Raw genomic sequence first — 24,954 nt, 5'->3', positions numbered from 1 at the left:
ATTTAACTTATGTTATACTGACTTTGCAAATCAAAACACTCTTGCCGTTATAAAAAATGTTAAAAATGCCCATTTAGATGGTTTATTATATTGAATTGTATTGTTACTTTAAATACAACATTATATTGTTTTGATTGTTACTTAAATTTTATTGTATCGTATCGTTAAATCCACTTTATCTAACGACAGATTTGGTGTGGTCGCATTGTTACCTTGTCTTTTTTTCTTATCTTGCCCTTTATTATTATTATAAATAGTCCTTTATCCTACCTTTTTTATATAATAATTCTACTCCGTATCATAATTTTCTTTGTAATACTACAAATTTATTCTTCATATTGCCGGTACGTGAAATCATGAAACAACAACAAACGATACAATTTATCAAAATATTGTATTTATCAAACGATACAATATAATACAATACGATACAATATGATACATTATGAAACGATACGTAACAACCTTCCAAACAAGCTGTTAATGGAACCCCAGCTGGATAGAGAAAAATGTTTTAATACATGCCTTGAGAGTTAAATCTTCTTTCACCATTGTATAAGTTGTCCAGCTTTTCGATCCGGCTATAGTCTTCTTTCGTTGAAAGTGAACTTAAATTCTCAATCCTTTTGGTCGAACTTCTCAAATTGATAATTTTCCTTTTTTCATATTTTTAAGAAAGCTGAACTCTTTTGGAGGTTTTACCGTAGTAGCTAGCTAGACGACAATGAAGGAGCTCGAAATCTTCTTTGCCATGGAAAGATTTCGTCGGTTGTCCGATGAAGAAACAACAGCAGATATTGGGTTAGGTGAGCAAATCCAGGATTTAACTAAACTGCTTATGGATAACCAGTCAATTCTAAAGAATGCAGGTCCAAATCAAAGCAATACAATAGAGCAGTTAATCACCAAAATTGACGAAGCTGCCTGTAATACAGAGGAAGCCGTTAAAAATCATGGTCTAAGAAATAATTCTAGTAAAATTAGATGTTTGAATTTACCCTCTCGTCTTTCAAAATCTCATGATCCACATGCTAGAATCAAGTTTGAGCTAAGAGAATTGTACTATCAGGTCAAACATGCTCTTCAGAAATTATCTTACCTCATATCGGACTTGCCTGCAGAATTAACAGAGAAAGACGAATGGGAAAGGCTCGATTATTACAGTCGGCCAGATCGTAATTCCATTGGGTTGAAGGAAGATAAAGTTCAGGTTATCGAATATCTAATGGACGAGTCCGAGGACTTAAAAGTCATTTCACTATGTGGATCTGGCGGAGTGGGAAAGACAACTCTTGCTTACGAGATCTATGATCACCCTGAGATTTGGTACAAATTTCTTCATAGAATCTGGATTCCCGTATCTTCCACGTTTAACCCGGGAAACATCCTTCTGCATATTGCTCGCTATTTTGACAGAAAAAATTGTACCGATAAATCAGAAGATCAGCTGGTTGATATAATCTTTAGAAAACTTAGTGAAGGTGGAAGATTCCTGTTTGTTCTAGATGATATATGGTCTACTGAAGTTCTGGATGAACTGCAGCGTATACTCTTAGATGACCGTTTCTCACCAATTACCAACAAGGGTCACAGAATATTGCTTACGACGCGGAAGAGACAAGTTACTGAATATGGTTTTCTGAAGCCACAATCCGTCTACACTGTGCGCGGACTGAAGGAAAACCACGCATGGGAGTTACTTATGGAAGAATACCGGCGACATAATCGAGGTACGTACATTTCCTCTAAAAGATGCTCTGTATAGAATTATGGAGTTTGACTTGACACTAAGTTTAAGAAAAAAGATTTTTTTTAAAAAAAGAATTTATAGTATTAAAAGCTTAAGGAATTGTTTGGTTACTGGGATAGAATATGCGATTGTAATGATATAACTAATCCATGAGATATCCTTGTCTATCCTCTTGGTAATCGAACAACATCTAAAGGGTAAAAAGCATTATATATCTTTCAGTTTTTGCGTGGCTATAAAAAAAATTTCATTAAAGATAAAATAAATAAAATAACAAGTTTAAAGTTAAATTGGACGGGCTATGCTTCTTGTGCTGATTTTTGTTGAAGTGTGTATATTAGTCATTTTAGTTAGTTAAGTTGGTAATTAGTCGGTTAGTGGTGACAATTGTCACCAGCTTAGTTAACAGTAGAGGTTAGTGATAGTAAGTTACATGTGTATATAAGAGCTTATATTGTATACATCTTAATTCAGGTTTAGATGATGGGTTTATCCTGTGCTCTTCTCTCTTTCATTTCTGCTCTCTATATGGTAGAAGACTCTAGAATTTATCAATTTTGCCATACCTAAATAATCTATTAAAATAGGCGAATACCATACAAGAAAGAGTAGAAAATTAATCACCTCATCTTTTTCACAACAAATCACCACTATGTCTTAAAATAGGTGGTAATATGTAGCTAAGTTGAAAATAGGCAATCTGAGAGGGAAAAGAATGGTAAAATTGCGACCCATACTTTACTGTCATATTTTCTACAATATCATTGTATTTTTACTTGTAATGGGTCATTTATCATGTTTTGTTAGTTGTCAAACCATATATGTTATAATGTAAGAAAGTGGAAAAAATTTTAATGTCACCTTTTCCTTTTTTGTTAAATTCTCGATTTCTCGTTGGCAGAAGATAAACTTAGCGCAGAGAAGGAGAATATAGGGAGGGAGATGGTGAAACGCTGTGAAGGGGTCCCAGCGGCGATCATCAAACTCGGTCAAGAGTTGGCAGGTAAAGAAAGCCTGGACGAGTGGAATATAGTGCATCAAAACTTAATGTCATTTCTAACTGACAATGTACTACAAGTTTTAGCTCCAAGTTTTGATGACTTACCAGATCACCTCAAACTATGTTTTATTTACTTGGGCTTTTGGCCAGAAGACTCGGTGATTGACACAGAGAAGTTATATCACTTCTGGATCGTCGAAGGCTTAGTAAAGCCGCAAGATATCAGTGTCGCGGAGAACTATCTAACAGAACTTGCAAGGATGAGTATGGTTCATGAGGTTGAAGAAGAGGAAGTTCCAAGTGTTAGAAGGCTCAAATTTTGCCGCATTTCCAGAATGATGCGACAACTATGTATATCAAAGGGTAACCAGATAAATTCCAGCCACATTGTTGATTCTCGGCTAGGTTCAGATTTCTCTTCATCATCTTCAAGAAACAAAACACGACGATTGTTTGTGTGCCTAGAAAAGCTAGAGGATAGCGGCATTCTGGCCAAGAAAGAGCGCACTAGGAACCTTCATAGCCTACATATCCTTGACGCACACAAGCAGCAAGGTAGGACTCCTGTTCGATTGTCAGGTAAGTTTGATGTCGAAGAGTTAAAGCTGCTTAGACTTCTTGATTTTGATGGGGTTGATATTGGATGGAACGAATTATCATTTGGATTACTGGAAGGTATATCCAAGCTAGTGCACTTGAGATATTTGAGTTTCAAGGGATGTATTTTGAATCAGTTACCATTGGCTATTAGTAATTTGTTATACTTACAAGTACTTGACTTGCGAGTGGATGATTCGATTACTGAGGTGATTCTGCCAAACGTGCTGTGGAAGATGAGAAAAATGAAACATCTATATCTTCCACGTATGTTTCAAACATACACCGGAGACAAATTGCGGTTAGATGGATTGACAGAGCTTGAGACACTAGAGAACTTCATCACAAGGGTTTGCAACGTTACTGATCTGCAGACATTAGCCGAACTTCATAACCTAGCTGTGAAGATTGACGGTGATCTCACTGACCTACAGTTCATCAACGAGCATCTGAAACAACCTTCAAACAAACAGATCCAGTTGTCTATTGATGTCAGAAACTTTGACTGCTATGAAGATAACAGGCATTCTGCTATAAGGGAATTATTGCAATATCAGGCTGTTCGAATCATTTGCATTGAGGGGCATATCCGTGAGCTGCCATCGAAAAACAAAATCTCCCCAAGTTTGACTAAGTTAGTCCTGATTGGCTCTGAACTTGAGAAAGATCCCATGGAGAAGTTATCTAAGCTTCCTAATTTACGAGTTCTAGTCCTCGATGATAACGCTTTTGAAGGGACACATATGGTCAGTCCTCCTTCTGGTTTTACTGAACTCAAACGTATAGAAATATTGAATTTGATGTTTTTGGAGAGTTGGACTGTAGAAATCAATTCTATGCCGAAGCTCTGTAACATAAGAATTGAAAATTGCAAGAAACTGAGGATCCTACATGACTTGAAACTCCTTACTGCTCTCAAAAAGGTAGAGATAACAAAGATGCCTAAACCATTTGCAGATATGCTCCACGAGATCACTTCTGCGAGAATTGAAGGTGAGTTATCTACCTGAATTAATATTTTCTTCAGTTTTCTCTATATATTTACACATTAAAAATAGCAAAGTATTCAGTCTTTTGTGTGTCCCCTATTTCTTCCATGTCTAATATAAATATAAGACTCCTAAGATTAAACATGATTCTTGAACATTTCTCCTTGTGCACAGATATAACCAGATCACAAGATGAAGCTGAAGCCTCCTCTGGGTTTGCAAATAGCTTAATAACATTCCATGCTGCTGTCGATGGAAAATGGTGACAAGTCAAAGGCAACACGATTGTGCGGGATGCTTCTTTGAGATGTGGAAGACCCGATCACTTCCGAGATGGTGGTAAAGAGTTGACATTGTTTCTTATTAATAACGCTCTTCAACTTGTGCAAACTTGAGAAGACGTTCTGTTCTTCGTTATGAAGAAATTGTCATGTTTGCGTGTGTCTGTCTCTGTTTAATTTATGAAGGTTCTTCTGTTTGTAACACAAAAATCACTTATTATGCTTATTGCACTTAGACTCAACCGGATTTCACAAATTGTTAGCGCCAAATACAATTTTACCCTCTATATTATTAACTTTATTTATTTTTTACTTTTTAAATATTACATTCGAATTTTTCTAAAAAACATGCAGGATGATTAACAGTTCGGGCGGCAAAGGGTTTGAGCATTTTTATTTAAGTGTGAACAGAAAAACTTCAATCTGCTTGTGCACAAGAAATAATTTTTATATAAGTTTGAAAAGAAAACTTCAATCCGCTTGTGATTGAGCTCTCAAGAAATAATAGAAATTTAGCGAGCAAGCACAAAAGACCCAAAAAAAACAACACAAAAGACCTAATTTCTCATGTTTCTCCTCTTTCATCACTGTCTAATGATGTCAATCCAGTACATATTCCATATTCAAGCTAGAAAGGGATCGTACATGAGCAAGCTGAACTTATTCTGTTCTTTCTCTCCCTCGTTTTTCTTTTGTAAAATGGGCAAAAAAGATGGTATATGGCTATATGCTAGAAAAATTTACAGAGCGAGAATAACTAGTTGTATACCTTTGTAACGCAGCAAAATCATCCCCAAGTCAAACTTCAATTCATTAGGAAACAAAGTTTAATCCATAAATGAAATATCTTCTTATCATGTGTTTTCTTTTGTCTTAAACAGCGAGAGAAAAGTTTCTTTGCTAAGAAGAGAAGGAAGCATTCTTTTTTACCTCCTTTCCAACATTGACTGCATTAACTTGTTAAATTATCATGTCGTTGAACCAGGTTCCTACCCCCAATCTTGATCTTATATATCCTAGTCTTAAAGGTAATCATGACTTTCAATGGTTCGCATGAAGGGGGAACGAATTTCAAGTTGGTAAGTCTTTGCATTTCAGCCTCCTCAACTCTTGATAAATTAGATGAGTTGCTTTTAAACTCCAATATTGAGTTCTTGATTTATGTGCATGTTAGTACAGCCCGAGTGACCATGAATTTGATATTGCTTCGTTCTCACTTTAAACTCTACTAATATTTTTGTTTCGATGATGTCAAAATGGGGAAATTAAGTATGTGCACATATGCTAATCAGTAAACATGGTTGTCTTGTTGAGTTTGTCTATTTGCAGGTTCAAAATATTGAATTCTTCCTAACCATGTTTAGGGTTGCAATGAATGGAGGGCGACTCCCTTATACTTGTGCAAACAAGGACAAATTGAAGAAGAGTATTGTTAATAAAACAGGTTCTTATTGCTGAAGATTGATGAAAAAACGAGCAAACTGTTGACTGATTTACACATAGATTTGTCATCATAAAAAATTGTCCACCTTTGTTGAGCTGAGCACGTGTTATGTTTTGATGATTAACAAACCAGAATTTACTATGTTGAAAGAACCAGGTTTCATGAACATGTTATTATGCTACTGGATTATGTACAAATATGTTGTCAATGAAAGAACCGACCACCAGGTCCTTTGAAGAAGATGTGCTTAAAAGTGGTTTTGATGATTAACCAATCGCTGACAATGAACCAACTCTCATGAAGATGTTTGCTATGCTGATATACATGGTTGCAGATGTGTCATGCAAATATCGAAAGAACCAGGTCCCTTAAAGACGCTGATCAGAAGCTGGAAGCTTATTCCTAGTGCAAGTCGGTTGAGCTGGAATTCTGTTCCAGTTTAGATTCCTTGAAGGAGTTATTTCGTGGACTAAAAATATGGTAATAATTGAAGGAGTTGTGGTCAACAAGGATTCATTAATTATTGGAATACTTGCATAGAAATAAAAAGCATGTGAAGGAGTCTTCTAAGGAAAGTCAAATCTTAATGCAAGTCGGGTTTCTTAAAGAATTAGATTCATGGACTATATGGAAAATATTAGCTAGAGGAATTCGTGTTTGAAAAGAATTCAACAATTATGAAAGTACTTGCCTTAAAGGAAAAGGTTTGGGGAGTTTAAAAACAAATAAGGAAACCAAATCCTATTTGGATTCTTTTTTTTTTTAACCGATTTCTGTTAGGTTTTGGAGCATAAATTGGAGAAGGATTTCATCCAACCTCATCTCTATATAAAGCATCACGTTGTTGCTATTGAAGGTAATGTTATTCCATTCAAAAACGGAGAATCATACAAAAAAAATAGTGTTCATAGCAGAAGGTGCTTTCAAGGATTCAAGCTACTCAACTGAAGAACCAGGTCCAGAAGACGAAGTTGCTGATGTTCTTTAGTTATTTAGTTTAAGTCAATTGTTCTTAAATTGTAACCTATTTTGCTTTTGAGAAGTGTAAACATAGGTGATCACCGGCCCTTCCTTAGATCCCGCGCATAGCGGGAGCTTAGTGCACCGGGCTGCCTTTTAAAACATAGGTGATCAATTTCTGAAGAGTTTGTTTTTGCTTTCTAAGCTAGAGTTAGTCTCCTTGGTTATAGAGTTGCAACCAAAAACTTAGCTACAATTGGGTTGATTGTAAGGGTAAGATACTAGAGTAAGTCCCTTTGGTTATTGAGTTGTAACCTAAAATCCTTCTTTGAAACTAGTGAAATTTTGAGGCAAATCCTATGAGGTCGTAGTTTTTTAATCCTTTGGGCAAGAAGATTTTCCACATAAAAATTACTTGTGTCTTTAATTTCCGCACTTCACTTTCAGTTTTGTGTCAGAATAATTTAGTCAAAGAATCAGGTTCTTTGGCACACGAAAATTGGGCAAGATGCAATTTACCCTCCCCTTCCCCCTCTTGTTTCTAGATGCATCCTAGAATAACAACCTTGGGCAGTTAGAGCTATTTATTTTTATGAAAAAGCAGCTATTCTGATCATTGCTGCAGCCAATGCAAGCCAGCCAACTAAGAAACTCTGGGGAACTTCGCAAGTTACACAAAAATATTGATAAATGATAAGGGCTCATAGGTTCAGCAATTTTATTTATCTGTCTGACATCAAAGAAGAAGCCCGGCATAAACGAGGTCAAAAGAGAGGGTTTAAGTTTTTACTAGTGAATCAAAACTCATGCAGCTTTTCTTCTTTGTATTGACCTATAGTTTTTCTCATAAACGATTTTTCTCGTTTTTGGTTTTTATGTTTTAGTTTCAATCTAACTGATTTTTACACTATATGTATATCTTATTTACTAACTTTAGATTTATAGCAGGTCATTAACTTTATATTCTATATTATACCAAATTATGCTTATTATATATAGGGTCACATGTTGGTATAGTTTATCTTAACTTGATGATGTGAAAAATATATAATCGTGGGTCCACAGAAGTAAAATGTGTTGCGGAAGCCAAATGTATATAGTGTGAATAAGTCACAACTACTATACCAAAAATTATGACAGCCACCAAATAATAAATAAGACAATAAAATAACAATAAAGGAAACACCAGAATTTACGAGGTTCGGCTAATTTTGCTTACTCCTCGGACACAACCAATATTTTATTCCACTCCAAAATACAAGTGAAATAATACTAAAGAGAGAAGATACAAATGCCTTAAATAGATGAGAAGGCAAATGAGAGGTGTGTTTAAATCCTAAACATTAGACCTTCTTTTATAGGGAAAATTTTCCAACCAAATGGCTAACCCACCGATGTGGGACTTTGCCAAATTCAACAAATCTCCACCTTGGCAAAATTCCACATCTTCAATATTCTCTCAATAACAAATTTTGGTTGTGTCTTCATCTTCAATCTTCAGTGTTCAACAATGTTGATCAAATCCAAACAATGTTGAAACTTGACCGCAGTCACCACTTTTGTCAGCATATCAGCAGGATTCTCTGTAGTATGAATTTTCTTCATCGTGACTCCACCTTCTTCTATGATTTCTCGTACAAAATGATACCGAACATCAATGTGCTTCGTCCTTGCATGATAAACTTGGTTCTTCGCTAATTGAATAACACTTTGACTATCACAAAAAATTGTGATACCTTTTTGTTCAACACCAAGCTCCTTTAGCAATCCTTGAAGCCAAATTGCCTCCTTCACAGCCTCTGTAATAGCCATATACTCTGCCTCTGTTGTAGACAAAGCAACTGTTGACTGCAAAGTAGACTTCCAACTAACTGGTGCCTTTGCAAAAGTAAACACATAACCAGTAGTTGATCTTCGTTTGTCCAGATCACCCGCAAAATCTGAGTCACAATATCCAATTACAGACTGATTATCTTCCTGCTCAAAAACTAACCCGACATCTACAGTATTATGAATATACCGTAGAATCCACTTCATAGCTTGCCAATGCCCCTTTCCTGGATTATGCATATATCTGCTAATAACTCCAACAGCTTGTGAAATGTCAGGTCTCGTACAGACCATTGCATACATCAAGCTACCAACAACATTTGCGTATGGTACCTTTGACATATACTCCCGTTCAACTTCATCCTTTGGCGACATAGTAGGACTCAGCTTAAAATGGGGAGCAAGTGGAGTACTAACTGGCTTAGTCTTGTCATCTATGCCAAAACGTTGAAGTACTCTCTTCAAATATTCCTTTTGAGATAAACAGAGTTTCTTTGAACGTCTATCTCTTATTATCTCCAATGCCAAGAATTTTCTTTGCCTCACCTAGATCCTTCATCTCGAACTCCTTCTTCAGTTGAATCTTCAACTTATCAATTTCTTCCGAATTCTTGGAAGCTATCAACATATCATCAACATATAGGAGAAGATATACAAAGGAACCATCTTTAAGCTTGCGCAAATACACACAATGATCGTATTTGCTTCTCTTGTACCCTTGCCGCAACATAAACTCGTCAAATCGCTTGTACCATTGTCTAGAAGATTGTTTCAATCCGTACAATGATTTTTCAAGTTTGCACACCATATTTTCTTTTCCAGCAACTTTGAATCCTTCTGGCTGAGTCATGTAGATTTCCTCCTCCAAGTTTCCATGTAAAAACGCAGTTTTTACATCCATCTGAACTAGTTCCAAATCCAATTGTGCTACCAAAGACAACATAATTCTAATGGAGGAATGTTTTACAACTGGAGAAAACACTTCATTGTAATCAATTCCCTCCTTTTGAGCATATCCTTTGGCCACCAATCTTGCTTTGTAGCGAACATCTACTTGGTTAGGAAATCCTTCCTTCTTTGCAAATACCCATTTGCACCCAATTGCTTTCTTTCCCTTCGGGAGATTGGCCAATCTCCATGTATGATTCTGATGAAGGGACTGTATTTCATCATTCATGGCAATCCTCCACTTATCTTCTTCTGAACTTTGGACAGCGTCTTTATAAGTAGTAGGAACATCATCAGCTACAATTGAGGTTGCACAAGCAACCGTCTCTATGAGACGAACATGTTTCGTTATTGTTCTTTTTGGCCTGCTGGTTGCTATTGATTCAAGTTGTTGTTGAGGTTCCTGAGTTGGAATCTCCTCTACTGGCTCTCCTTCCAGAGGGTAATCTTCATTTGTTTCCTCCTCTGCTTCTTGTGTAGGAAAAATAAATTTTCCCTCAAACTCCACCTGCTTAGAAGCACCTTTATTTTGTTTGGTATCTTCTGTTACCTTATTTACCATAGCAGATTCATCAAAGGTAACATCCCTGCTGAATATTACTTTCTTTGTCATAGGACACCATAAGCGATATCCTTTGACTCCAGAAGTAATTCCCATAAAAATAGCCTTCTTTGCCCTTGGATCCAATTTTGACTCCGTCACATGATAATATGCAGTTGAGCCAAACACGTGCAAAGAGTTATAATCTACAGCAGGTTTTCCATACCATTTTTCAAATGGTGTCTTGCCATCAATAGCAGCAGATGGTAGACGATTAATGAGGTGGCATGCATATGTAATTGCCTCAGCCCAAAATTCTTTGCCCAAGCCAGCATTGGACAACATACACCGTACCTTCTCCAGCAAGGTCCGGTTCATACGTTCTGCCACTCCATTCTGTTGTGGTGTATGTCTAACAGTGAAGTGTCGGACGATGCCATCATTTTCACAGACCTTATTGAAATGATCATTTTTGTATTCACCTCCATTGTCTGTGCGAATACACTTGATCCTCCTGCCTGTTTGATTCTCCACCATCGTCTTCCATTTGAGAAAAATTCCCAGCACTTCATCTTTGTTTTTCATTGTATACACCCACACTCTTCGAGAAAAATCATCAACAAAGGTTACAAAATAGTGCTTCCCACCCAATGAAGGTGTTTTGGAAGGACCCCAAACATCAGAGTGTACATAATCCAAAATGCCTTTAGTATTATGGATCGATGTACCAAATTTAACCCTTGTCTGTTTCCCTTTGACACAATGCTCACAAAACTCCAAGTTGCAAGCCTTTACTCCTTTTAACAATCCTTGATCTGATAGAGTTTTCAAGGATTTTCCTCCAGCATGTCCCAAGCGCATGTGCCATAGCTTGGTTGCTTCTGCCTCTTTGTCGTCACTGGATGTCACTGTCGCTGTCCCAATAACTGTACTGCCACGATAGCGGTACATATTATTATTCTTCCGATTAGCCTTCATTACCACTAGTGCACCAGAGCATACTCTCATCACTCCATTTTCTGCAATGATTTTGAACCCTTTTGATTCTAGGGCTCCTACAGAGATGAGATTCTTTTTCAAATCCGGTACAAATCGAACATCTGTTAATGTTCTGATCATTCCATCATGGTTCCTTAATCGTATTGAACCAATGCCATATGAGGTAAGAGGGCTGTTATCCGCTGTGTGGATGACTCCATATTCTCCTTCTTGAAATTCCACAAACCAGTCCCTGTTGGGACACATATGATAGCTACAAGCCGAGTCCATCAACCATATGTCTGATGATGTTGATGACTCTGTTGTAACTAATGAGAAGTCTGAATCATCACAATCAGCTACATTTGAATCCATAATGGCCTTTCCATTGTTATGTTTGGCCTTATTCTTCAACTTCGGACAGTCTTTCTTCCAGTGCCCTTTTTCTCGACAAAAAGCACATTCATCTTTGCTGGGTCTGGATCTTGACTTGGATCTTCCCTTCTTTGTCCTCGTTTGATTTTGAGGACGACCCCTCACAAACAGTGCTTCTCCTTCTCCGCCCTTCTGTTTTTCTCGCTTTCTTTGTTCATAGCTGTACAAAGCCGAACAAACTTCTCTGAGAGAAATTTCGTCATTTCCATGGAGTAGAGTAGTTTCAAGGTGCTCGTACTCATCAGGAAGTGACGCCAACAACATTAAGGCCAAGTCACCATCATCATAAGTTGTATCCATATTTTGCAAATCTGTGACCAACTTATTGAAACTGGTGATATGTTCATTCATCGTGGTACCAGGAACATAGGTGAAGTGAAACAGTCTCTTCTTCATGTACAATTTATTTTGACTATTTTTCTTCAAAAATTTATCCTCCAGTGCTTTCCATAATTTACTTGCAGAAGTTTCCTTTGTGTATGGATATTTCTGCTCTCTAGCAAGGTAGGATCGAATGGTACCGCAAGCAACACGGTTGAGAATCTTCCAATCTTCTTCTCCAATAACATCTGGTTTCTTTTCTTCAATGGCCAGATCTAGCCCTTGTTTTTTCTCGCTTTCTTTGTTCATAGCTGTACAAAGACGAACAAACTTCTCTGAGAGAAACTTCGTCATTTCCATGGAGTAGAGTAGTTTCAAGGTGCTCGTACTCATCAGGAAGTGACGCCAACAACATTAAGGCCAAGTCACCATCATCATAAGTTGTATCCATATTTTGCAAATCTGTGACCAACTTATTGAAACTGGTGATATGTTCATTCATCGTGGTACCAGGAACATAGGTGAAGTGAAACAGTCTCTTCTTCATGTACAATTTATTTTGACTATTTTTCTTCAAAAATTTATCCTCCAGTGCTTTCCATAATTTACTTGCAGAAGTTTCCTTTGTGTATGGATATTTCTGCTCTCTAGCAAGGTAGGATCGAATGGTACCGCAAGCAACACGGTTGATAATTCTCCAATCTTCTTCTCCAATAACATCTGGTCTTTTTTCTTCAATGGCAAGATCTAGCCCTTGTTGAAAAAGGACATCTAGAACCTCGCGCCTTGCCACATCCCAAAATGTCCGGACCCGTCAAAAATTTCTACCGCAAATTTCGCATTTGACACAATTCTTGTCATAAGCGAAGATGCCAATGATGACGTATTGTTGACACTTGATGTAGATTCTTCTTGTTTATTGTCTCCCATATTTGACACAAATATTATTTAATAGCTGACGACACAAATCAAGATTATTTCCTTTCTGATGTAGAAGATCAGACTAAGCTGCAACTACAGAGCATACTCAGACAGAACCTTGACTCAGTTACCAAGATAAATCTTTTCTGATGTGGAAGATCAGACTATGCTGCAACCACAGAGCATACTTAGGATAGCCACCAAATAATAAATAAGACAATAAAACAATAATAAAGGAAACACCAGAATTTACGAGGTTCGGCTAATTTTGCCTACTCCTCGGACACAACCAATATTTTATTCCACTCCAAAATACAAGTGAAATAATACTAAAGAGAGAAGATACAAATGCCTTAAACAGATGAGAAGGCAAATGAGAGGTGTGTTTAAATCCTAAACATTAGGCCTTCTTTTATAGGGAAAATTTCCCAACCAAATGGCTAACCCACCGATGTGGGACTTTGCCAAATTCAACAAAATGAAGTACTAATCTTTGGCGAGTAAGACAGAGTACATGAAGTAGAAAATAAGTAGGAAAAGGGAACCCATAGCAGGTACGCCAACAACTTGCTAACGAGATCTCTCAAGATAAACAAAACAAGGATGAAAAATAACAGAAAACATAACAAATAAGCGCGCGCACACACATACACAGAAATTATGAATTTGGTTTGTGGTACGCGTACATAGTGTAAAATGTTTGGAGGAATGTGAGGACGAAAATTAATGTAAAGTATTGTGAAATTGTATTGACCCATGGCGGACGATCAAAATAATTGACTTGGAATTTTGCAAGTCGGAGTTTTGGACAACTGATCTCCTCTTCACCAGCAACTTCCTTAAGAATTCTTGCTACTTTTTCTGTATGTTTCCAACTTCCTTGTATAATTCCATGCAAATGAAGGACTCTGGCATCTTCAGATGTTTGAATCAGCTCATGCATGAATCTTAAATACGACGTTAACTCTCGTTGATTCTCATCAAATTTTTGAGCAGCCTCATAATTTCTCAGAGATTGAAATAGTAGTTTAGTATGCGCATCAACAAAGAATGGAGGCAAGGATAGACGAGGATCGAATGGATAAAACCATCTTTTGAAATTAATACCTTTGATTCCTCTTCGCTCTACCATCTCGAATTTTATGCCTGCTTGGTTCAACTCTGAAGCACTTTTAAACTCTCTTTTCTGTTCAGTTGAACACCGACAGGTCTGATTATTACTCGTGTTGGTCAACACGAGTAATGAATCAGTTCCGCTGTTGCCGGCTTCCAAATCAAGTTCATCATCTGAATCATCTTCGCTTTTGTCTTTATTAATATTGTTCTCTGGTCCAAGAAGTCGCAGGTGCAGTCCGTGGAGAATATCACAAGGTTGATGCTGCAATTCCCACGCCCAAATAGGGATTCTCTTCAACCCCAGCAATAGTACAAACTCGTAAAAGACCATCTTAGCTAGATCGGACTCGGGTTGCTCGTAGCTGCCATTTGCTATGATCTTTTGGAAATAGTCTTGATTTATGATTTGTTTGAGAACCAGCAGGGGGATTTGGTTGCCAACATGAAACATAGACGCAATGCATTTACGTTTCTTGACTCTGTTGCGTGAAATTTCTCTGAAGAATTCGTGATCCGTAAGATGGTTGTGGATACCAAGGAAAAACAAGGACAGTTGGATGAAAAAACAACTATCTTGTATCATCATCGTCCTGAACTCATGTCCTGTCATTTCGGCAAAACTTCTGTCGGTTGAGTCATAAATATTTCTTGCTTCTTTTTCGATTGATCTGATTGAAGATATGTATAAAGCCTTGTTCTTTTCTTCATTTCCGGCAGGGGATCGTAAAATATGCTGCCATAGTTTTTCCTTCACGGCTCGAAAATCGTCCGTGTCTGGACCATATAATGGGCCAAATCTGATCAAAGGAGCCGGCTCCGCGGTATGTTTGCATATCCTGCGGCGTAAAAGCTTCTTTGTGCCACCAAACTGAGTTGGTTTGTCCTGCTGCTGCACATTCAACGGCATCTATCTTTCATGAAATTTTAACGATAATGTTTTTGGTAGTACAGTTGTTGTTATGGTATTATCATCAATGGGAAAAGCTGCAAGTTGTTACTCCATATTTTTTTTTATCAAGAGTCAAACTGTGCGAAGTTTGACCAACATTTTAAAATATATTTTTTTATATAATTTTTGAATATTCAAAGTTAATTTTAAAATACTAAGGTCAACTAATCTAATTTAGCTTTAAAGTATAGTCAAATTGCCTCTCGACAAGAGAAATATGTCATCTAATTTAAAACACCATTTGGCTCTCCCTTTTACCAACCGACAATGCTGGGAACGTTTTAAGAAACTGGACTTTCTTCCCTACTTCTCCCTAGAAGACTAAAAAATAAAAAAATAAAAATCTTGGGAAGTCAGAATGCAACAGAGTTTTTGACAAAAATCATCCTTAAACTATGGCTCAAACCAAGGCTACATCCTTATTTTATCCTAGTAAACAAAAACCATCCTTATACTATTTAAAAAGTTGCAAGAATCATCCTTCCACTAAATTTTATTACAAAAACTAACAGCATCGTCAAAAGACCATGTCCATCACGTGCCTTTTCTCCTCAATTTTCAAATATTGTCCCTCCTACCCAATCAACTTTTCCAAGAACGTGCTGACCGTCTTCTTTTTCCTTCTTAATTTTTGTTTCCTCTCTTTCTTCTTCTTCTTCTTCTTCTTCAAGAAAACTAGCAGGATGAACTAGGTGCTGCTTATTTCTTCTTTAAAGTTGCTGCTATCTAATGAACAAAAATGGCCTACACTGAAATAACTTCTCCTTAAGTTATCTTCTTATAACAAGCAGATGATAACAAGAGATTGGCACGACCTTGAGGTGGAAGTACATTATGATCATGTAAAATCTTATATTTGTGTCGAGCTTTGATGAGGGTGCCGAATTTTTTTGTGTCAGTTTTATTAGTCTACCTATAAATGAGAAAAATTAAAAGGTTCTAGCTCTAAATCAACAACCTGAAAGTCAGAAACTAGATTAGTTCTTCCATTTGTCGGAGTGAGTGGTTTCACAATAGTTGAGCTAAACCGAAGTTGGAGTCACATTTTAAAAACAAACCTTGCATCATCACCTCAAATTAAAGATAGAATATCAAAATCTACCGTACGTGCATTGAAATACATGCTGCTGCTTAGAAAGTGAAAACTCTTCCACTATTTTTAAAGGCTTTGCACTTTCCTCTCCAAAAAGGAAGGTAGCAAGAAATAGTATAGCATGAGATCGGAGAGTTCCAACTTTCCATATGAAGTTCATATGGAAAGAAACTTCTAGTTTTGAAGTCTTAGTCCTTTTTGGCAAAGGTGGAAGACGTCGGGTAGGAGGGATAATATTGGAAAATTGAGGGGAAAAGGTACGTGATGGACATGGTTTTTTGATGATGCTGTTAGTTTTTGTGATAAAATTTACCGGAAGGATGATTTTTGCAACTTTTAAATAGTATAAGGATGATTTTTGTTTATTAGGATAAGACAAGGATATACCCTTGCTTTGAGCTATAATTTAAGGATGATTTTTGCCATCGGCATTTTAAATTTTAAAAAGAAAACTTTTAAATGATAAATAGGAGGAACACGAGAGGGAAATGGGCGTAGGGAATTGAACCCCGCCAACAGGATTGAAGTTTAAGCAGCTAATGTAATGCATCGTTTGATGAATGTAAAATTGTTACACGAGAAAGTTACTTGTGCCGTGATTTTACTAAGCTGAGGATTCAAATTCAAGCCTGGTGAAAATATTCTTATTGTATGCTGTGGTTGATCTAATATTTACTGAAAATAAATACAAATAATTTTTGGAATTTAGGGAGGAGGTTCATGATTAACCATGCAGCTTGAGATGACTGATTTGGGAATAAATTTGATTTTTTTTCTGATATCAAATCCACAGAATATTCTTCACCGACTTCAAATTTGAGGCAAGAAGTCTTGGATTGAATTAAGAGTAATTAAGAGATTGCTATATCTCGGATAAATGATGAAAATTTATTTAAAATTTCTAATTTTCGCCCTCAAGAAATTAAGCTGGCGTTTGAACATAAATTTGATGGAAACTTGAAAAAAGAGTTTTTGAAGTTGTATTGAAAAATAATTTTTGAAAATTGAAGCTGTGTTTGAACATGCATTTTATTTGAAGAAAACTTGAAGTTTTGTGAGTGGAAGAAATTTTTTTACCCAAAAACTACCCTATATTTCATAAACAAACAACGTTTTCCAAAAAAAAAAAATTAAAATTTATGACCAAACAGGAGCTAAATTCTTTAGTCCCCGTTAAATTAATTGTCCAATACTTCTCCCGCATATTCGCTTAAAGAAGTAGTGTAGATGAGAGAACGATTAGACTAAAAAAACGTGCAATACCTAAAAGAAATACCAAAAAGAAAGTAAACGACGTGCCAACATATTTTTATTCGAATAGTCACGACTTAACTATGCATTAGGTAAGATGCCAGTAGAACAATAAAAAAAACACGACGAAGTGCTTCGTCTTCATTAAAAATGGAAAAAATATTTTTCCATACATTAGGTAGCCTCTTATTCTACAGAAGTCAACAAAGGTTTTATAATGATTTGCTTATAAGTATGGTTAAAACGTCATTCAAACAATACTAAAAAATTACTTCTAATTTCTGAGAATTGAATGAGAGGCATTACAAATTTGAACTTTGCTGAACTTCTAATTATATTCCTGCATGGAGAATAATTAAGCATGTAATTCAAATGAATTTGCAATAATGATGTTGATTGCAAAAGAAGGGGAGATTGGCGTAACTAGCAATGCTGCTGTCATGTGACCAGGAGGTCACGGATTCGAGTCGGAAAAACAGTCTCTTATAGAAATGTAGGGTAAGACTGCATACAATAGACCGTTGTGATTCGGGCTTTCCCCCGACCCCGCTCATAGCGGGAGCTTAATGCACTGGGCTGCTTTTTTATTTTATTTATGTTAAGTGCAAAGAGCGTATGATTCTACTTATGGACTTGATATTTTATACTTCAATACCATGCAAGAGGAAGGGTGATTTGTATGATGTCCAATTTTTTGCATGCACAGATTATAGAAGGACTTGGTTCTTCTATGTGTTACTTATACTACAGTTGCAGAATAATAAATGCAGAAAGTAAAGAACACAAGTATTTTTACGTAGAAAACACCTGGCTCAAAAGGTGAAAAACCACGACCTACTATCCAGTAAAAAAAATTCCAACACTTCACTAAATCACTGAGCCAAAAACAGCGTTTACAAAACTCTTGTAAGCCTAAGGATTACGTCTAACCCTTTATGGCAACCATCCTCAGACTGTTGCGTTAATTTCAAGTTAACTCTAACTTGAACAATACACTTAGAGTACCTAGTACAAATGCTTCTATAGAAAGCTGAAAGGTACAACTCAAAAGTCCTACTACAATTAAACTAGAATAAAAGACAGATACTTGAAACTGGTTCTTCTATCTGGTTCATGTAGCTTCAGGTTCGCACATTTGAATCACACAGGAATTGCTTGCAAAATGCCTTGCTATTTTGCTCTCAACTCTTATTTAACTTCAGCGTTTAAGTATACCTGTAAAATGAAAACATCCAGAGGTATCTAAAGTTAGTAGAATAGGAAATAACTAGAGTTTTAATGATATACTCTTCCTTGGTGGAAGAGTTCTAGTTATCTTTAACTTCTAACTCTTCCCTTATCTAGGATAGAGCTCTCTTCGAGTAAGGAATCTACTCCTTATCAATTATGCAACCTGTCATTCAGGAGATATCAGATATAACCACTTAAGCTTATCTCCTTCATATGCATGCCTTGTGCTTGAATCTACCCGTGTCTGTGTACACTGTATGTGGACCTGGTTCATGCGTGTATTCTTTTGTCAATCATCAAAACAACCTTACTTAGGCCAACAAATTCCCCCCTTTTGATGATGATAAACTCTGTGCTTTTCATAAGTATGAAACCTATTTCAATTCAGCTCAACATCAACATAATGTTAGAACACTTTCCATTTTAAAGTCACAAATCATCAAGGACCAGGTTCATTAGGTTATAAACATCACTGTCCAAAGTAAAAAAGCATAACCTATCTTCCCCCATTTTGGTATCATTGAAAAGTTGCATAATTTTGTTAGATAACCAAATTTTAGTAGATCTTACTCATTTCCATTTAGGCAACTTCAAATACAATCATGAAGTCAAGTGTCACTTATCAATCTAAAGATATTAGCCATCTAAGAAACATCAACAAATAATTTGAGCAAAAGCAGTTGATTATCATTGATAAGAGTCATCCACAAAGGATAGAAGGAAATAAAAGTACTGTACCATAAGTAAAAAAAACATCCCATTCGGGTCGCTGGTTTCTAACTAGGCTAGGAAGGGTTTAAGGCTGGGAAGGACCGGGTTCTTGATTTCTGGCCTGAAGCAGTTTTAGCATGTCATGAAGAATGCCTTCATTTTCCTCATTTTCCTTTGCAGCTCAGTCCTGAGAGCATCCCTTTCATTTTCTACTTATGTCAGCCTCTTCTTCAGCTTCTCAATCTCAGCATCCTTAGCCCCACTCTCCTGCACTAAGGCTCTCACTTTGCTGTTCACAGGAACCCTCTTGGATGAACCATGTTCTTTGGAAGCAGTATGGACTTCATAGTCACATGCAGTTAAGGTGTTGGCCCCAAAGTGATCTTTGCTTGTGCTCGCATCCCATTTCTTGAGAGGAACCATGAAGTTAGCAAGCACAGTTGTGAGAATGAATCCATAAGGTATGGCATGAGTTTTGGTGCCAGTTAGAACCCTATCAAGGAGCTAGATGATAAAACCCGACCAATTGATCTGCCTCCCACTATCTAGGCACTTCATAAAGACCAGGTCCATGAAGGTGGAAATGTGTCTTCTTTCATGCCTGGGCAATATAACCTTGTTGACAAATTCAAAAAGCAACTTGTGGGCAGGCTTCATCTCACTTTTGTACACATCTTTGGGATGTAGCTCTAGCTCATTATCAACAAACTTCCTTGTAATGGAAAGGGAGGTAGGTAGATTTTCTAGGCTTGACCATTCAGCTTTCTGCAATCATTGTACCCTTCAGCAGATACCCGTAGAATCTCTCCCAGTTCTTTGTCGTCAAAGCTCACATTCACCCCTTTCAACATACTGGTTACCCTTCCATTTTTGATCTTATAGTTAGCCATAAACTCCACAATTCTTGCTCGGGCTAGTCTTCCCTCCATCTGAAAGACCACGTCCTTCCATCCCTGAAGTTCTAGCTTTTCCAGCAGCATCACTATTCCTTCCTCCTCCAAGTCCCTGAGGAGTCTACCCTTCAAGATTGGTCTCTTGCCAAACTTTACCATTTTGTCCTATTCTTCATCAGTTTCATCTTCTTGGTCACTTTCTTCTTCTTCCACTACTTGCACTTTCTTGGATTTGCTGGCAGACCTGGTTCTTTTTTCCAAGGTAGAAGGCTCTGCATCAACAGGCTTTGAAGGAAACTTTTTTTTGGTAGTCTTTCTTTTCGTTACTTTTGGAGTCACAATCTCCAACTCATCTGCCTTGTCTTCATCATGAAGAATCAGGTCCATCTCCTCAATTTCAATTGCCTCAATAGGCTCACTCATTTTCTTCTTTCCCTTTCCAGCTGCTTTTCTTTTACTCTCTTCTAAGGCTCTTTCAAGTTCAGCCTCACTCTACTTCTTCTGACTCCTTGTAGCTCTTCCTCTTGTTTGCCCTTGCAGTTCCATAGATTTTAACTCCTGAACTTTTCTTCTTCTTCGGATTGTAGCTATCAGACACTAGTTTAAGTAAGTTTTCGAGGGGTTCCTGCACAGATGGAACAGGTTCTTGGAACCTCTTCCTCAATCTAACCAGCCCATCAGCTGCACTTGCATCACCAGATCCACTACCCCCTTTTTCTCTCCAATTTTCTTCCTCCGCAACAGCTTCCTTACTTAACACCATAGCCCATGTTTCCTCAGTCAACCCAATAGGAGTAGGTGAAGATTCAACCACTCCTTCTTTTTCCTTTCCCTTATGTCACATTGAACGCCCTCACTCCTTTTTTTCTTTTTATTTTTACCACCAATTCTTTCAGACTTAGTGGTCTCTACCCCAACAATAATACCAACCAGAACAAATCTGTTCTCCTATTTTTTAGCCACCTCACTAATGACATCAGAAGCAATATTGAGATCAGAAGTTACGTGTTCTATTTCAAATGAAACAGTTTCTTTCCTCTCTGTAGCAAACTTAAAAGATTCTTCAGATTTTTGGGGTTCTTCTGCTTGGCTTGCTTTCAATTTCTCATTTACTTTCGTGATTTGTTCGTTGCCAGTGACTACTTTATGAGCAAGCATCTTGAACCTTCCTTTCTTAAAGGTGGATGTGGTTGAAGGTGTGATCAAAGGTGTAGGCGATTATTCTTTAGATGGTGAAGAAGGATTTTCAGAAGGTTTTGCCATTGCTGTGTGTAGAGGAGATGTGTGTGTGCAGAAGAGATGAGAGAAGATAGAGAGGATTTTTAGCGGCTGTAAAATTAGAAGTGAAGAAATGGGTAAGGCCTAATCAATTTAAAGAGGAGATTTTAAGTGGATAATGGTAGCTTTTTAAAAGTTCAGAAGTCTAATCAAACTGGGAAAGTCAGTTTGAAAAGACGTTGGACTCTTCCTTAGAATCTAGGCAATTATGGCGTGCGGGACACCTTTTGGGTAAAGCTGGTCCATTTGTAATGGATAAACTTTGAGTAAGATTGGGATTAAATAAGACTCTCTTTTTGATCATTATCCAAATATAGTTATTCCAAAATATACGAAGTGGAGAGTACATATCATGTAATCGTGATGAACCAGGTTATTCACCGAGAACTCTCTTGTATGAGTATGAATTTTCCAAGAAAATAAAGATAATATTATTATAGATTAATGAGACATTTTAGCACATGGCAAAAGAGTATACTAACGAAAGTATGAGACTAAGCAAAATCTAATCTAATTATTTACAAAATTCAAAAATTATCTATCAAATATTGAGTTAGAACTTGTTCCTTGTAGGTGATCTTAATTATCCATAATTCTAACATGTTCCTTTCAAAGTGATCTCTACTTAGAGCTTTTATGAAGATGTCCATTATTTACTTGTCAGTAGCATAAAATTCCACAGTGATCAAACCTTTTTCGTAGTTTTCCCTCGAAAAGTGACGCCTAACATCTATGTGCTTAGTCTTTTGTGATGAACAAGGTTCGTGGTCATACTAATTACACTAGTGTTACCACAAAAGATGGAAATGCAACCTATATCAATTCCAAAGTCCATTAATTGCTATTTGATTCACAACAATTGAGCACAACATGAGGTAGCAACCACATACTCAGTTTTACCAGCAGACAAGGCCATAGAATTTTGCTTTTTGGTAGCCCAAGACACAAGACATGAGCCAAGAAAGTGTGCCATACCTGAGGTGCTCTTTCCATCCACAAGAAAACATGCATAATCAGCATCAACATATCCCACTAAGTTAAAATTACTACCTTTTGGATACCATAGACAGAGGTTTGTGGTACCTTTTAGGTATCTCAAGATCTTCTTGACAGCAGTCAAGTGAGACTCCTTTGGATTTGCCTGAAATATAGCATAAAGGCCTACATAGAAAACAATGGTCAAGTCTACTAGCAGTGAGATACAACAAAGAGTCAATCATTCCCCTATACATCTTCTTATCAACAGATGAACCAGGTTCATCTATATCCAATTTTGTGGTTGTTGCTATACGAGTGTCAATTTCTTTGTAATTTTCCATTTTAAACCTTTTAAGCAAATCTTTCACATAATTCTGCCGATGGATCATTGTTCCATTTGAATTTTATTTAATTTGTAAGCCTAAAAAGAAATTAAGCTCACTCATCATACTCATTTCAACTTTACTCCCCATTAGTTTAGCAAATTCTTTATTTAACCAATCTGTAGTTGCTCCAAAGATTATATCATCAACATACTGAACTGCCAAGAGATATTTACCTTTTCTTTCAAGAACAAAATATTGTCAATTTTACCTCTCTTGTAGCCATGCTCAAGCAAGAATTTAGACAATCTTTCATACCATGCTTTTGGAGCATGCTTGAGTCCATAAAGTGCCTTGTCAAGTTTTTACACATGATCAGGACTTTTCTTGCTTTCAAAGCCAGGAGGTTGCTTGACAAACACTTCTTCCTTTAGATAGCCATTAAGGAAGGCACTCTTGACATCCATCTGATGGAGAATGAATTCATGTAAGCAGCAAATGCCATAAGGAGTCTAATTGTTCCAATCTTGAAACTAGAGCAAAAGTCCCATCATAACCTATGCCCTCTTGTTGACTATATCCTTGAACCACCAATCTTGCCTTGTTCCATGTAATTGTTTCATCTTCATCAAGTTTGTTTTTGAAGACCTATTTTGTGTCAATTACTGATCTATCCTTCGGTTTTGGTAACGGATGCCAAACTTGACTTCTCTCAAATTAGTTGAGTTCATTTTGCATTGCATTTACTCAGTCTGCATCCTGAAAAGCCTCAACAATATTTTTAGGTTCAATAAGAGATAAAAAAGCATCAAAAGCACAAAGATTCTTCAAAGAAGATCTGATTTTGATTCCAGAGGTTGGATCAGTGAATATGTTTCCAATGGGATGAGAACTTTGATACTTTTAAGGTTTCACAACCAGCTAATTTCCTTTAGATGCTCCTTCAATATTTTGTTACTGAGAAACAGGTGCATAGACAGGTTCCCTCGAGGTTTGAGGATCAGTTCCTCTATGTTCAGTTCCCCCTGTCGGGTTGCCCTAGGTGGAAGGACCTATTCATCACATATTCCTTCCTCTGGTGTAGCTTCAGTTTGGGCTATGGTTTCATTTGATTTTCTTATTAGCCCAATTGCTTCATCATCCTATTCTTGCCTCTCAGAAAGAATGTTAGTTTCATCAAAAATCACATATACACTCTCTTCTACACACATAGTTCTTTTGTTATAAATCTTATAAGCATTACTATGTGAAGAATATCCCAAAAATACTCCCTCGTCACTTACGGGATCAAACTTACCTAGGGAGTCCTTTCTATTATTGTGCACAAAGCACTTGTATCCAAATGCCCTAAGATGGATATAGTTGGTTTTCTCCCTTTAAGTAACTCATAGAGAGTCTTTTCAACAAAAGGTCTAGTCATGCACCTATTTATGATGTAACATGCAGTGTTCACAGCTTCTGCCCAGAAACTGTGGGGCAATTTACTAGCAAGTAGCATAATCCTAGCCATTTCTTCCAATGTCCTATTCTTTCTTTCAACTACTCTATTTTGTTATGGAGTCCTAGAAGCAAAAAAGTTATGATTTATGTTATGCTCATCACAAATTCAGCAAATTTAGCATTTTCAAATTCAGTACTATGGTCAGGCCTAATTGATGCAAGTTGATTACCTAGTTGTTTATGAGTTTTTCTAACAAATGAAGCGAACATGTCAAATGCTTCATCTTTAGATGTTAAGAACAATGTCCAAGTAAACCTAGAGTAATCATCAACAAGCACCATAACATATCTTTTACCACATCTGCTCAATGTTTTCATTGGTCCACAAAGATCCATATGGACCTATTCCATCGTCCCAGTAGTACTTATCAATTTCTTGCTTTTGATAAAGGTTCTTACATGTTTCCCCTTGCACAAGCCTCACAAATTTTATCTTCCTTGAACTTAATGTTAGGCAGCCCTATCACCAAGTCCTTAGAGACTAGTTTGTTGAGTTGACTTAGACTTGGCATGTCCAAGTCTCTTGTGCCAAATGAGGGGATGATTATCCGATACACTTAAGCAAGTGCATTCATTATCTGAAAGTGTGGACAGATCCACCACACATATGTTATTTACTCTTTTTCCCTGCAAAACT

General features: G+C 36.9%; 4 protein-coding genes across 4 annotated transcripts; 1 reads left to right on the top strand and 3 right to left on the bottom strand.

Annotated features, from left to right (window-relative positions):
* The first annotated feature begins 397 nt into the window (after nucleotides 1–397).
* On the top strand, nucleotides 398–4,929 carry LOC104215993 (probable disease resistance RPP8-like protein 2). Its single transcript, XM_009765952.2, has 3 exons — nucleotides 398–1,730; nucleotides 2,652–4,340; nucleotides 4,511–4,929. Exons 1-3 carry the CDS (start codon nucleotides 725–727, stop codon nucleotides 4,600–4,602), a joined length of 2,787 nt encoding a protein of 928 aa, XP_009764254.1. The 5' UTR covers nucleotides 398–724; the 3' UTR covers nucleotides 4,603–4,929.
* Nucleotides 4,930–7,611: 2,682 nt separating this feature from the next.
* Nucleotides 7,612–9,226, bottom strand: LOC138868218 (secreted RxLR effector protein 161-like). Its single transcript, XM_070145746.1, has 2 exons — nucleotides 8,923–9,226; nucleotides 7,612–7,682 (listed from the first exon to the last, which is right to left on the bottom strand). Exons 1-2 carry the CDS (start codon nucleotides 9,224–9,226, stop codon nucleotides 7,612–7,614), a joined length of 375 nt encoding a protein of 124 aa, XP_070001847.1.
* Nucleotides 9,227–13,653: 4,427 nt separating this feature from the next.
* LOC104215995 (uncharacterized) lies at nucleotides 13,654–15,018 on the bottom strand. The gene has a single exon (XM_009765956.1). The coding sequence runs from the start codon at nucleotides 15,016–15,018 to the stop codon at nucleotides 13,654–13,656; it is 1,365 nt and encodes a 454-aa protein (XP_009764258.1).
* Nucleotides 15,019–22,366: 7,348 nt separating this feature from the next.
* Nucleotides 22,367–22,835, bottom strand: LOC138868216 (secreted RxLR effector protein 161-like). The gene is made up of 2 exons (XM_070145742.1): nucleotides 22,769–22,835; nucleotides 22,367–22,677 (listed from the first exon to the last, which is right to left on the bottom strand). The coding sequence occupies exons 1-2, from the start codon at nucleotides 22,833–22,835 to the stop codon at nucleotides 22,367–22,369; spliced, it is 378 nt and encodes a 125-aa protein (XP_070001843.1).
* Between the last annotated feature and the right edge of the window lie 2,119 nt (nucleotides 22,836–24,954).

The sequence above is a fragment of the Nicotiana sylvestris genome, chromosome 1, assembly GCF_000393655.2.
Source record: "Nicotiana sylvestris chromosome 1, ASM39365v2, whole genome shotgun sequence".
In the NCBI taxonomy this organism is placed as follows: domain Eukaryota; kingdom Viridiplantae; phylum Streptophyta; class Magnoliopsida; order Solanales; family Solanaceae; genus Nicotiana; species Nicotiana sylvestris.
The sequence above is the reverse complement of the archived record's forward strand: the minus strand, read 5'-3'. Positions and strand labels throughout refer to the sequence as shown.

What these genes read in the sequence shown, in the direction of transcription:
- LOC104215993 (XM_009765952.2), top strand. Translation starts at nt 725, where the DNA reads ATGAAGGAGCTCGAAATCTTCTTTGCCATGGAAAGATTTCGTCGGTTG. An exon ending in ATACCGGCGACATAATCGAG is followed by an intron (nt 1,731 to 2,651) that starts GTACGTACATTT and finishes TCTCGTTGGCAG; the next exon opens with AAGATAAACTTAGCGCAGAG. An exon ending in CACTTCTGCGAGAATTGAAG is followed by an intron (nt 4,341 to 4,510) that starts GTGAGTTATCTA and finishes CCTTGTGCACAG; the next exon opens with ATATAACCAGATCACAAGAT.
- LOC138868218 (XM_070145746.1), bottom strand. Translation starts at nt 9,226, where the DNA reads ATGTCGCCAAAGGATGAAGTTGAACGGGAGTATATGTCAAAGGTACCA. An exon ending in CAAACGAAGATCAACTACTG is followed by an intron (nt 7,683 to 8,922) that starts GTTATGTGTTTA and finishes TAACTTGCGAAG; the next exon opens with TTCCCCAGAGTTTCTTAGTT.
- LOC104215995 (XM_009765956.1), bottom strand. Translation starts at nt 15,018, where the DNA reads ATGCCGTTGAATGTGCAGCAGCAGGACAAACCAACTCAGTTTGGTGGC.
- LOC138868216 (XM_070145742.1), bottom strand. Translation starts at nt 22,835, where the DNA reads ATGGAAAATTACAAAGAAATTGACACTCGTATAGCAACAACCACAAAA. An exon ending in ATTGGATATAGATGAACCTG is followed by an intron (nt 22,678 to 22,768) that starts GTTCATCTGTTG and finishes TTTTCTATGTAG; the next exon opens with GCCTTTATGCTATATTTCAG.